The sequence below is a fragment of the Otolemur garnettii genome, unplaced genomic scaffold (genome assembly GCF_000181295.1).
Source record: "Otolemur garnettii isolate 467f Iridium unplaced genomic scaffold, OtoGar3 scaffold00017, whole genome shotgun sequence".
Classification (NCBI taxonomy): Eukaryota; Metazoa; Chordata; class Mammalia; order Primates; family Galagidae; genus Otolemur; species Otolemur garnettii.
In genome coordinates, this window is record NW_003852412.1 from 899946 (window position 1) to 914084 (window position 14139).

The window sequence follows — 14139 nt, forward strand, 5'->3', positions numbered from 1 at the left end:
TCTGCCATAACTTACAATAAAACCCATCCCCATGTCCTTTAGAGGTATGCCATCCTCCCTTCCTCCCCCTAAGCTGAGTTCTTCCCCTAAAATATGCCACCATGATTTATACAGAGATAAAAATATGCAGAAGAGATGTAATCACAAAAGGGAAAGGATAGTGAAATGTTAAAAGTTGAAAAATCTTAATTCACAACCTGCTGGGAGCAGAGAGCTCAAGATACAGGAATGAGAAACTAATAAACCACCATCCAGCAAAATACAGGATGGGCTCAAGACAAAGAATAGAATATGAGCAGTCAAGGCTCCAGTGTATTCAGCATTATATTTAGAAATGTAAAGGAAATATTCCACACCCAGCAAAATAGACAAGTAACATAAAGGCAGAGATAGGATATAGCCACAAGACCTTACTTTCTAAGTAATGAGGCAATCGATACTAAAATAGAACAGTGGGTTAGAAGGAATGAAGCAGAATAAATCTTAAAATAGCTTATGATTCAAATTCTGAGTGGAAGCATGCATTTATTCTTTGAACAAATATTTACTGAGCACCTGTCATATGTAAGGCGCTGTTTTAGGTGCTGGGAAACTGCTGTGATTGAGTTCCTGATTGTATGAAGCATATGTTCTAGAGGAGAGAGAGACAGAGAGAGAGAGAGCACAGAAGTGAGGGAAGGAGAGAGAGAAAAAGGGAGAAAGAGCAGGAATACACAAATTTTCTAAAAATCCCAAGTGCTAAAAAGTACAATGCAGGTAAGTGAAATCGAATAGATGACAGAATAGAAAGAGAATAGAAAGTGACTGGGTAGCTACTTTAGATGGGGCGGTCAAAATCCTCTGAGGAATGCCGTGAGGCTACGTTAACAAGTTTGATGAAAATATTTCAAATTGTATATAAAACCAGCACATTGTACCCCATGATTGCACTAATGTACATAGCTATGATTTAATAAAAAAAAATTTTCTGAGGAGATAACATTTAATCTGGGACTTGAATGACAAGAGGAAAATAACCTCATGAACTTTGTTTGGTGTTTAATGCCCAAGACCAGAACAGGCTTATAGTGTTTGAAGAATATAAACATAACCACTTCTATAATCCAAGGATAATCTCAAACCTTTTATTACTCTAGCTCCATGACTTTAAACACTGGTAGTATCACACTGTATTTGTAATCTTATAGTCAAAGTAATGTCAGCTGAGGAATAAAATAATAGCAATGATAATAGCTTCCACTTGCCAGGTGCTTTATACATGTTACCTCATTTTACCCCCAAGTATATTTTCCCCATTTACAGATAAAAAACCTGAGGCTCAATGAGGTAAGTTGTGTAAGGTCACAAAGCCCATGACCCACTGCAAAGTTTGTGATAGTTCCACTACACTGGACCATTCCCACTAAGCTATATTGGAGAAGGGCAGGAGAACATACCCAATGGATAAATGAAGGATAGTAGCAAGGTTGGCTGAATTTTATCCATAGATTTGCCTTCATTAATTATTAGTAAGCGCACTTCAAAACCATGCTTAACAGATAAAATCCTCTGTGTGTTTACTTTCTTACAAAATAACACTAAGTTCAGAGAGTTGCTTTTAAGACTAGAGGGAACATCAACTCTACAGACTGTTTAATGACTTACAGAATGTTTTACACTGGGTGAAGAAGTGTAATTCTGACCAAAAAAAATCATCTTATATAGTAAAAATAAAATGAAGCATTCACGTGTGCAAAAAGGGCATGATTTAGCCATGACACCCATTACGGAAAAGTTGGAATTAATTAATTATCAGTAAACACATCTTGTGCATTGTTCTGCTGTGCTTTAGGGGCTGGAAATGGAGCGTTCACAGCCCCAGGAGGACGTCCTTCCAGTGTGTCCTCCATTGTCTGCACTTCTGTTTGCGGAGGGCCATCCCATGCTTCTGTTTTCTCACGTGGTGCTACCACAAAGTCTGCTACTCTGGAGACAGTAATGGGAAGCCATAAGGAGACCAGAGGAGGACGCAGAACAGTGGGGGAGGACAGTTCTATATCTCTTCTGAGTTGGAAAATGTTTATTTCCCAGTGCACGGGCAAAATGTATGGCACAGCTATTTTCTGCCCGTGTGTCCTATGGCACTAAGAATATCTTTTACCATAGTGTAGAAAAGCCTTTGAAACTATTTTTTAATATGAGCAAACAACTAACTGAATTAATATAACTTATTTCTATTTAAATTACATACTTTTTAGAAACATAAGAGAGTAAAAGTGGATTACTTAACAAATGGCCTACATTTCCCTAGCCCTTTTCGCAGTGCTTGGAGTTAAAAAGCACCTACCAGTTATGAAAATGCATGAGAGCGAGTGTAACTATTTGGACAAGCACTCATACATCTGATGTAAGCCATGATTATTTTGTTGTTCACATTCACTCAGCGAGAAGACTGTCCTGAAAGCTTGCTCTGTGCATAGTATCACAGCAGGTGATGTGTCAGGAGCACAAAAGACATAGGATATTTGTCTCTGCCATCAAGGAAGTGAGAGGGCAGAGATGAGCATTAGCTCGGAGAACATTGGTTTATTTTGTTTTGGTTCCTGGAGAAATTTACTCAAATGGATGACATTGACTTTGCTGGACCCTAGAGGCCAAACCAAGGACCTCTAAAGAGATATCATCTATGGCAGTGTCTCCTTTATCACCAGCAAGCTGAAGACAGGCAGGAAGAAAGAAGGAACGGAAGTGGCAGGAGAAGGAATAGAGGAAAACTTGAACATAGAAGGAGAATGACGGAAAGAAGACATGAGAAGGAAAAGGTGTCTAGAGTGGGTATGATAAAGGACCACCAGCCCAATCCTCCAGTATCATCAGTGCCTGACTCCTGAGGCCAGGGCGCTCTGTTGTACTCTTGATACTGCCCACAATCAGATGTGGGTTTGTTCCTCCTGAACAAATGACCATTTCTCACGAATATAAGAATAACCAGCCTTCCGATCTGTTATGTGCTTCATGGGTGGTTTCCTTTAACTTTCCCTCAAGCATGCCTAGTATATTATCCATAAACAAGCTAAAAATACATGGAAATCCCCAAGGAGCTGAAGGCAAAACTTCTCAAGCCTCCAAGGAAAGTGGCCAAGTTTTTGATGTCCTGGTTCTAAACAGTGATGCAACCAGCTTGGTATGGTTTTGAGGTGCTCTGAGAGTTTTCTTCCTCCCCTTCCCCATCTCCTCCTGAGCAAATATTTGTTCACTGAGGCCTGAAATTGATTTTTCAAGGGACAGAAAGTTCATTTCATAATAAGAAATAATTTTAAATGTACATTTGCTCTCTCGGACAAGCAAAGCATTGGCTTGAAAGCACATGTTGACACCTTTGTTAAGAACAGGGCAGGAAGCCCACCTGATGTTAGAGAATAAGTGAACCATCACTTATGGTTCAACCAATCAAAGTGTGGAAGCTGAGGAAGAAGAACTGAAATTGGCTGCTGTCCAGGGATGGCTCTTCTGATGACTCCTTCAAGTGGCTCAGAAGAACATCCATGAACTGACCTTGCTAACCTCTCCAGCTTCCTATCACCAGCAACCCTTCCTCATCTACCCTTCATTACCTGCCCTGGAAGGTTACACAAGGCATCTTGAATTACTTTGAGGAACTTCAACTTATAAGTTCCTTCCCGCTTTTCCCTCTGCCTGGGACATATGACTCATCCTACCCCTTTCACCTGGCCTATGCCTATACAGGGTAATTTAAAATTGCACACAGACTTTATGAATACCCCATACTTTTGAGGGGGAGGGTCTTAACTTAGATTTAACTTCTTACAGGAAGCTTTTCCTGATTCTCCAAGGCTGGGCTAATGCCCACTTGGTGTGTCCCTTAAGTATCTCCATGGCACTGATAATGGAACTTGCTATCTTGAAGAATAGTTGCCTGGTTTCTTTTCTGTTGTCCACTCTAGATTTTGATCACCATGAAGGTGTTCACTATTGTATCCCCAGCATCTAGCATGGGGCCTGGAGCAGAGTGAGGCTTCAATTAATGATTGCTGAGTAAGTTAATAAATTGCTTTCATCTTGCATCTGTTTTCCAAAAAAGGGGAGTATAATTAGAGAGAAAGCTTATCCAGAGATGTTGGACTGAACTCACTCATGCATATATTTCCTTTCCTATTGAAAGTCCATTGAAATAACAGAAAATAATGAAAGGAATAAATCCATATTAATTCTTAATATTTGTCAAGGTAGGGTAACTGCTATCTGAAACAACACCAAATCCTGATGAATGATAAGAACGCATTATTCTTATCCATAGCTCAGTTGTTGGGGTGCCAACCATGTACATCAGGGCTGGTGGGTTCGAACCTGGCCTGGGTCTGCTAAACCAACCAACAAACAACAACAACAAATATATAAGAATTAATTATTCCAATGGCATGTCTGATACTAGTGCTGGAGTGGAGTGGGCAGTTGTTCTTTTCATTCTCTGTAACCATTCAGTGGTCAGGGGGAAGGAAAGAAAAACACAGGGTATCCTAAAGGAGGATTTTTAAGGATCAGTCTGGAAGAGGCTTACATCACTGCTCAGAGTCCATTGACCATAACTCTGTCACATGGACCCTTCTATTATAGGAAGAAAAGAAAATACAGAGTGGCAAACATAGCACAGTCTCCCACGACCCCAAAAAACAAGGAAGGATGACTTTAACAAACCAGAAATGTTAAAGAATTTCTCAAAGCTAGAAAGCAATTGGGATTGGATTGGTATAAATAAATGAACAGAGTAAACCATAGCCGATAAGGAACTTGAGAAGAAACGAGAAAATGTCTACAAAAATAAAATTAATTCCAGGGATACTTCAAGCTCAGAGTAAACAAATACAAATCACATGAAAGATTTCTGGAACTGTTGTCAGAGAAATTAATGTTTGGAATTTTATACAGGAAGGCTGAGCTGGCCCCATACTGAGCAAGACAGACCATAAGTGCTTGCCCCAGGAGGATGTCGGGGTAAGCATCAGGACTGGGCAGCAAGGCAGAGAAAAGAGTGTGAAGTCAGTCTGAGCTGCCACAAGGACATTCACAGAAGAAAAAGAAAGTGAGCACATGACTACAGTGTTCTTTCCCAGGCTAACTTGCTCAATATATCCCACTGGAGAAGGAGTTCTAAACAGGAAACTCAGAGCAGACATGAGGCCCCCAAACAGGCACCTTTTCGATGAGGTAACTTATCAATCTCACACCCAGAAGATGTGTTTTAGATACTCATTATCCAACCATATACCCTACCCTTCCCCACTGTCACCAGAAGGAAGGCACTGTTATTAGAATGATAGGCCAACAGGATCCTCAGAGACAAATCTGAATAGACATCCAGGAATGCCCATATTTTTAAGAAAAGCCCACATTATAGAAGGGAGATACTAAGTGCAACAAACAACTAATACTTGGGGAACAAATTTTAAAGTGATGAAAACATTTCAAACATATATAATCAATAAATGCAAAGAGATTGAAAACAATAATTGTATATAATGGAAAGGAAGCAGCCAAATTTGTTGGAAATAAAAATGTTATCAATCACATACAAACTCAGTAGATGGGTAATTTCATGTTGGAGACAATTCTTTCGGTCTCTTGCATTCTGCACATCCTGCAAAGTGAGGCACTGACTCCTCTTTGTTTTAAACTATCTTTTCAAAGATGTTTATTTAGCAAATGCCTTGGGATCTAGAGACAGTGTCTTCCTCCAGAGCAAGACATGCTTACTATTCAAAATAATGAAACTATTTTCCTCTGGAGCAAAGGACCAACATGCTTACAAAAGGCTCAGATTTCCTCTCCTGTTACACAGCCCACTCTCTGTGCAAGTATCATTTGACATCCTTGTATCTCCCTGTGAGAATTAGGACTCAAAAAATAAACAAACAAAAAACACAGCACAAATGCTGATGCTCTGGCTACTTCTAGTCTGTGAGTAATAAACTATCTTTATCTCTGACCCAGGAACCTCATGTATCCATGAAACTATAACAGGCTAATTTGCAAGTAGGCTTCAAATGTCAAATCCTTCACAGTTCTTAATAATTATCATGGTGGAAATACTGAGGGCCTAAAATAGCAAACTGAAATATCATGTCAAGGTATTCTCCCAGAATTCACCCCAAAAGATAAATATGGAGTTTGGAGAATAGTTAAGAAATGTAAAAGATAGATCCAGTGACTTCAGTATGAAATAGAAATTCTGAAAGAACAGAAAGAATTGTGAGAAATAGATAATCAAGAAAAACAAAAAATCTTTCCCCCAATCCTAAACAAAGAAATATTTAAATTAAAAAGATCCCATTCTCTCAATCACTCCATAGATTTCTTAATTATAAGGAAGAAAGGGTTCATCTACAATGGTTAAAGTTGGCAGAAACCACATTATCCAAGCAATCAATAATACTTAGCATCATTAATAATGGGACAAACTGACTCATGCTTTCTGATGTGAAGCGCTAAGAAAAACACAATTATTACTTCTATAACATTCTTGCCAAAAACGTTTACTCTGAATCTGGGCATGTGGGAACAATCAGACAAATCCAAATGGAAAGACATTATATAAAACAACTGGCCTGGACTCTTCATTCAAAAATATCCATCACATGAAAGACAAAAATAGGCAAGGATGCTATTCTAGATTAAAGGAGAATAAAGAAACATCATAAATAAATGGAATGCATTGTCCTTAATTGGAGCCCTCCTGTAAAAAAAGTTATTGAAACAAATAGAGAAATTTGAATGTAGACTACATATTAAATAATAGTACTGTATCAAATTGTATTGAATCATATTTAAGCAAAGTTAAAAGAATTTTTGGAATGATAACATGATAATTGTTTTAAGGTTACATAGGAAAATATTTATTAGGAGATATACACTAAAGCATTTAGGATAAAGTGTCAGTAATGTCTGAAACTTACTCTAAATGGTTCATCCAAAAATGATATATGTAATTTATATATAATTTTATGCATAAAACATGTATTATATAATCTATATCTTTTTCAAAATAAAAAATGGGAGAAAATAAATTGTAAATGCCAATCAAACGCCTAGAAAAATTAATATAAAAAAACTCCAAACCTAGACATATAGGAGTCATTTCCGAACTTGAAAGTTTAAAGATAACATCCTAAAAATTTTTCAGAGGGCTATAAACAGGCTACATCGAAAGCATTCTTAGTTTGAATGTAGATTTCTTTCTTTCTTTTCTTTTCTTTTTTAGATGGATTCTCACTCTGTTGCTCTAGGCTAGAAAACCACAACATCATAGCTCATAGCAACCTCAATCTCCTAGGTTCAAGAAGTCCTCTTGCCTCAGCTTCCCTGTAGTTGGTTATATAAGTGCTAGCCACCATGTCTAGCTAGTTTGTCTATTTTTAGTAGAGATGGGATCTTACTCTTAGGCTGGTCTGGAACTTCTGAGCTCAAGCAATCCACTGCCATGGCCTTTAATAGAGTGCTAGGATCACAGGCATAAGCCACCATGCCCTGTCTGAACGTAGATTTCTATACCCACCAATTGGAGTCTAAGTGTCAGTATGAAGAGAGAGACAGAGAGAGGAGAAAATGTACTTTCAGTCATGCAAAGACTAAGAACGTTTGCATTCCACAGATCTCTGAAATAATTAGTTGAAGATATGCTCCCAAAATGAAAACTGAATCCAAGCATGAGAAAGATGCATGTGAAATCCAAGAAACAGTGATATGCAAAGAAATCTGGAGCTGTAAATAAATAGCATTAGGGATATGAAACAGTTACCAAAGAAAACCATATTTAGCTTTATACTTTTAAAAATGTTTTTAGTGTTTCCACTAGTTTAAGTTGCTTGTTTAAAAAATGCATTTAGTGTATTGCTTTGTAGGACAAATTAATTGTCAAAATTAACTCAAAAAGAGCAAATATTTTACATAAACCATTAAACCCAGACAATACTGAAAAGTCATCAACGATTCATCCTTATTAAAGGTCCAAGTCCCAGATGGTAGTATTTATAGTTTCATTTGCAGTGGATTCAAAAATTTCTGAGAAAAAAATGATGAAGGAAAATGTTCCCTACCAAATACTAAAATCATAATAATTAAAATATGGAATTACCACAAGATAAACAAATAAATGGACATAAACTAGTATCTAGAAATAGACCCACATTTATATGTGAACTTAATACATTAGAAAGAGCAATGAAGTCAACAGAAAAATCAACAAGTGGTGTTGGGGCAATTGGCTCTTCATCTGAGCTAAAAATTTAGATTCTTGTATCATGCCATATGCAAAGTTAAATTACAGATGAACTATAGAGCTGAACATTTCAAAACTGTGCATTACAAGAAAACATAGGCAAGACATAAAGCCAAGAGACATACAGGAAAATATGAACAGCTTTGACTATATAAACTTCAACTTGTGACAAAATCATTATAAACAAAATTAAAACACATACAATAGTCAAAGAGATATAAGGAGTAGGAATAACAGACAAATGATCTGTATCCATTATATAGAAAGAACCCCTTCAAATGAAAAAGAAAGATAACTCATTGTTTAAATGAGGAAATAATGTGAATAGGAAATGTAAAGAAGAAATATATAAAAACAAGTTTATCTCAGTAGCAATAAAGAAAATGAAAAATAAGCCTGCAGTGAGATTCTTCTTGCCCCCATTAGATTGGCAAAAATTAAATGTTAATAATATGAAGTGTTGGCAAATGGATGGGGAAATGGGTCCTCTAGTTTACTATTCCAGGAAGTAGAGTGTAAATTAGCATAGCTTTTCAGAGACTAACTTGGCAACATAGATTAAAATATAAAATGTGGTATACACACACACACACACACACACACACACACATATACTTTGTCCCAGTGTTCTGTCTCAAATGATCTGCCTTATGCAAATATTGGCATATTGAAAAGAAAGAGAACAATTACATTCTGAATTCCTTACTATGGAATACTATCCATCCATTATGTGTAGAAAGCACTCCATAAATCAAAATGCACTAACATGAAAATATCTCCAAGCCATGCTAAAGTAGCACAGCAAGTTGTATAAAAACATACATAGTATGATCTCCTTTTTATTAATACTCTGTATGTATGGAGGTCTTACTGTATGTAAGGATCAGTCCTTGGTGCTAGGTTTTTAGAACTGAAGAAAACAGATGAAGTTCCTGACCTTACAGGGTTTACATACATAGTTTTGAGATGAGAGATCAGGGTGGTACAAATAGTAAACTCACAAGCAAATATATGAGCAAGATCATTTCTGATAATGAACAGTTCTGTGAAAGCGATAAACATGAAGGGAAGGGAAGCCTAGCATAAAATCAATGCTGCAGAAAACGAAAGCAAATGGGATTCACTTGCGCAGTAAACTTGGCACCATATATGTTCTGAAATTGAAAACCCTTGAAATTTGCCCTAAAATTCATATTGATCTTTTCTGTATTTTAAAACATTTCAACCAGAGAATAGACAACGTCAAATTTTTGCAGATTGGGATTTAATTAAGCTAGAGTTTCTGCACAGCTAAGGACACAACAATTAAAGCAAACAGACACCCTTCAGAATGAGAAAAGATATTTTCATGTTACAAATCTGACAAAAGGTTGGTAACTAGAATCTACAGAGAACTCAAATTAATCAACAAAAAAAGAGCAAACAATCCCATCTATCACTGGGCAAGAGACAGGAACAGAGCCTTCCCCAAAGAAGAAAGATGAACAGCCAGCAAACACATGTCCCTAATTATCAGAAAAATGCAAATCAAAACCACCTTAAGATATCACCTAACACCAGTAAGAATGGCCCACATCACAAAGTTTCAAAGCTGCAGATGCTGGTATAGATGTGGAGAGAAGGGAACATTTATATTGTTGGTGTGATTGCAAACTAATACAGCCTTCTTGGAAAGAAGTGTGGAGAATCCCCCCAAAGAACTCAAAATAGACCTTCTTTTGATCCTGCAATCCCATTACTAGGTATCTACTCTGGAGGAAAAAAATCATTTTATCATACGGACATTTGCACTAGATTGTTTATTGCAGCTCCATTTACAATTGCCAAGATAAGGAATCAACCCAAGCGCCAATTAACCCATGAATGAATTTATTTTTTTTTTTTTGAGACAGAGCCTCAAGCTGTCCCCCTGGGTAGAGTGCCATGGCATTACAGCTCACAGCAACCTCCAACTCCTGGGCTCAAGCGAGTCTCCTGCGTCCGCCTCCCAAGTAGCTGGGACCACAGGCGCCCACCACAACGCCCGGCCATTTTTTGGTTGCAGCCATCATTGTTGTTTTGGGCGGGTCCGGGCTGGGGACTCGAACCCGCCACCTTAGGTGTACGTGGCTGGCGCCTTAGCTGGTTGAGCTATAGGCGCCGAGCCTCATGAATGAATTTATAAACTATGGTATATGTAACCATGGACTACTATTCAGCCATAAAAAGAGGTAGACTTTACATCTTTGGTATTAACCTGGATGGAACTGGAGAACATTCTTCTTAGTAAAGTATCACAAAAATGGAAAAGCAAGTGTCCAGTGTCCTCAAAACTAACATGAAACCAGTAGATGAACAAATATACGTGCCCACACAGGAGAAAAACTCAATTAAATTCAAATTGCAGGAAGGGAAGAAGTGGGAGAAGGATCCATGTGCTCTCACCTAATAGGTACAATACAGGGGTGCATGGCACACCTCCTGGGTGAGGGGCACAACTACAACAAGGACTTCACCTAACAAATGCAAACCACGTAATCTAATCAATTTGTAACCTCGTGTTAAAAATATAATAAATTATGACCATATAAATTATTAATAATAATAAATTATGAACAATAAAATGCCTAGGACAGTGAAAAGGAAAAAAAGCAAATTTTTGCAGAGAATTTGTGCATTGACAGAAATCCCTAAACTGAGGCCTAACATTCTGGATATTCATTCTGGTGCAGCCACATTAGCAGAGTTAGATCTAGAAGTCTCCGATGATAATGAAAAGGAGGCTATTAACTGCCATTACAAGCCCATAGGGGTGTTTCAGGAATATCTTTGAAAAGAGATTTTACTTTGAATGCTATGGATCTTATATAAGTAGTAGGATAATTACAGGCACTAAGTGTAACCAAAGGTGTTGTCCACTGGATTCTATTTATGCCTTTGCATGGAAAAGGTGTATTGTGGGGGAGATACAGAAAGGACTCTAAAAAGGAACAGCCTCAGGCTCTGTAGTCCTGACCACAGGATAGGGGACAGTGTGCCCTAAAGCCAGACAAAGCCCATAAACTGGAAAATTCAGTCCGTGTGTGAATCTTCCTCCTCTCTTCTTTGCTGCCCAAACACACTCCATCTACCAAGGCATTTCCAACCCCAGGGGAATGTAACAGGAGCCACCTATGCTTTTGGGTGGCCCTATCCTTCACAGTTTTAGAAATCAGAGGACTATTTTTTGGGAATGCCCCTTTTGTCCCCCTCTCAGATCTCAGACCTACACCCTAAGGCTGACCCTGTCCAGAGGTGGGTGGCACATGGACTACTTTTGCTACACTGTCCCCAAGGCTAAATGCAAATGCTTTTAAGAGGTCAGTGCCCTCCAACTGTGAACTAGTAATGTGCTAAATTATGTGCTTAATTAATTTGCACCCAACAGCATGCCATAAAATTGAAAAAGCAATTCCTCGGGGCAAGTTCCATCACCCCGGATCAATGTGCATAAAGAACACAGAGAAGGATCAAAATTTCTCATCAATAAACTTGTGTTTGTGCTTTGGCTGAATATGTAGTGAGATTCGTTTCTACTCTAGGTGAATAAAAGGTGTACAATGACCACCTCATTTTTTTGCTTTCTTTTTGTGTTAGTTACTACCGTCTAGGTTAGAAACGGTAGGGCAGAGAAGTTTGCTAGTTCCCTGCAGATCATGAAGCCGAGCACAACAATTTTTGTTAGATTTTTACCATGAACAGCCATCTTCTTCACAAGTTTGTACATTTCATTGTTTGTTTGTTTTCTTATTAATTCAAAACGATCACACCGGGATTAGAGAAACTATGCTAAAGAGGTAAGTGGTGTGGCCGCTATCTCATGAATATTCAATAACAATATGGGCTATAACAATTTTATAACAACTAGCCTACAGCTATATCTACATGAAAAACATGAAATTAGATAAAAGGGTAAAAGACACAATATAGTTATCTTTTTCCCAGACTACCTAATGCTAGGCCACAGCTTTGTAATTATTTGTGTAATTTTTCTTTATTGTCTGTCTCCAGTACTTTAAGCTACATGAGACAAGAGTTTGTGTCTTTCTTTTATCTCTCTGTCTCTATCATCAAGCCCAGTGCTTGGCATTTAGCTGGCATTCAAGAAAGATTTGTAAGGGAGCGAATGAATGAGAAAGTGAATGAACATATAACAAAGCCCCACACCCAGTTCTCAGGCCTCGCTGGCCATTCCTGTTATACTAGTGTGCACAGATTTTCAGCACAGAATAAAAGACATTGACAGAATAAACCTAGGTCATGGACCAAAACCTCCCAATTAATTTCATTTAAATTTAAATTTATGCCTGAAACTATTTAGAGATTTCTTTCCAGAAGATACTTATTTATTCACTTGAAATCAGTCATGGTAAATACGAGGCTCAGTGGGTTGGCAGGACATTGTCGTGGATGGCTGCCCGGTATAAGGCCTTCACACCACACTTGAGTTGATGGCACTTTATAGTCTCGGCAAAGGAAGTCTGGATCGTAAGGTCATACTCTCTTTTCACAGGAGGATGCGCTAAAGGAGGCGTGAGAGCCAAGAATCAGAAGGCAGCTGCACGCTCAGTGCTGCAGCTGCGAGAGCCAGGGTCTAGGATCAGAGAGAACAGCAGGAGCTCCCATGCTGCCTGCTGGGTGTCACCTGCTCCTGGCCCTTCTCACCTGTTCGCATCCAAAGACCAAACAACAGCAGGATTTCACTGGCTAAATCCCAAGCTAACTTGATCTAGCTCACCAAGAATAGGTTACAAAGCATCAGAGACAGGGGCTTTAATTTTATTTTGATCCTTAGGTAGCACTGGCCTCAAGCTATCTCTCCCAGAGGGTTGTGAAGAAAACATGCTACACACACACACACACACACATCTACATGAATATATACCTATATATGGTATACTTTATTTATATAATTTTCTTATTGTTCAGAAAGCTATTCGGGTTCCTGGAGCATTTGACTCAAAGCATAGCCAGCCTTCCTAGTGACGCTGACATCCTGGGTCTAAAACTTGCATTTATGATTTCTTTTTCCCCTTCTCTTTAACAACATCCCCTCTCCCTTAGGAAAGGAACCTGGTGGGGGCACCAAGAGTTTGGATTGCAAAATTGAGGAGAATGCCGAAACACCTGCCCTAGAAGACTCCTCGTCTTCCCCCGTAGATAATCAGCAACATTCCTGGCAGGTTTCCACAGACATAGAGAACACTGAAAGGTAAGTGGGAAGTTACCCTGAATAGACTGCCAGCCCGCCTCCAGGTAGTGCTCCCCGGGCCACAGAAAGTCGAGGTTTTCTATTTCAGGTTCAGAAACAGAGCTCCCTTTGCTCTGCCAGAGATGCACAGCTCTGGCAGGGACCTTGAAGAACGCCTCAGGGAAGAAAACTGAGGCAAGAGGGTCAGCAGTCCAGATCCTACAGGGCAGCGGCAGGGGCAGGCTCCCCGGCCTCTGCGCATCCCTCTCCAACACAGTAGGTCTCCATGGACAGTGGAAGAAAGTTGGATTACTTATCATCCTGATTCACTCATCAGGCTGGTTCCCAAGGTTTCCATTTGTTTAAGCGAGAAGAAGCTAAAGCCACACAAAGATGCCTGTGGTGGAATTCTCAGATTTCAGGCTTGGAATGGCCTTCAGGGGCTGAGCTTTCTGTGCGGCTCACACAGGGCTTTCCACAGAGTCCCCTTAGTGGTCAAAGCAAGTTAATGCAATGTCTTAACAATTTCAATAGCTCCTTTCCTGCAGAGGGAGTTTCCTGGGAAAAAGAAAGAGATTTTATAAGGATTCTATTTTATTTGGGAAAAGGGAGTAATAATATTATAATAAATGACACATCCCATATACACGGCATTCTG

General features: G+C 38.8%; 1 protein-coding gene across 2 annotated transcripts in view; it reads left to right on the forward strand.

Annotated features, from left to right (window-relative positions):
* The window catches only part of RGS7BP (regulator of G protein signaling 7 binding protein), a 106087-nt gene that overhangs the window by 76595 nt on the left and 15353 nt on the right, over window positions 1–14139 (forward strand). For both annotated transcript variants that reach the window (XM_003785863.3, XM_023510919.1), the window contains one exon: window positions 13355–13502. In XM_003785863.3, the coding sequence (XP_003785911.1) occupies window positions 13355–13502 (148 nt within the window). The remainder of the gene's footprint in view (window positions 1–13354; window positions 13503–14139) is intronic.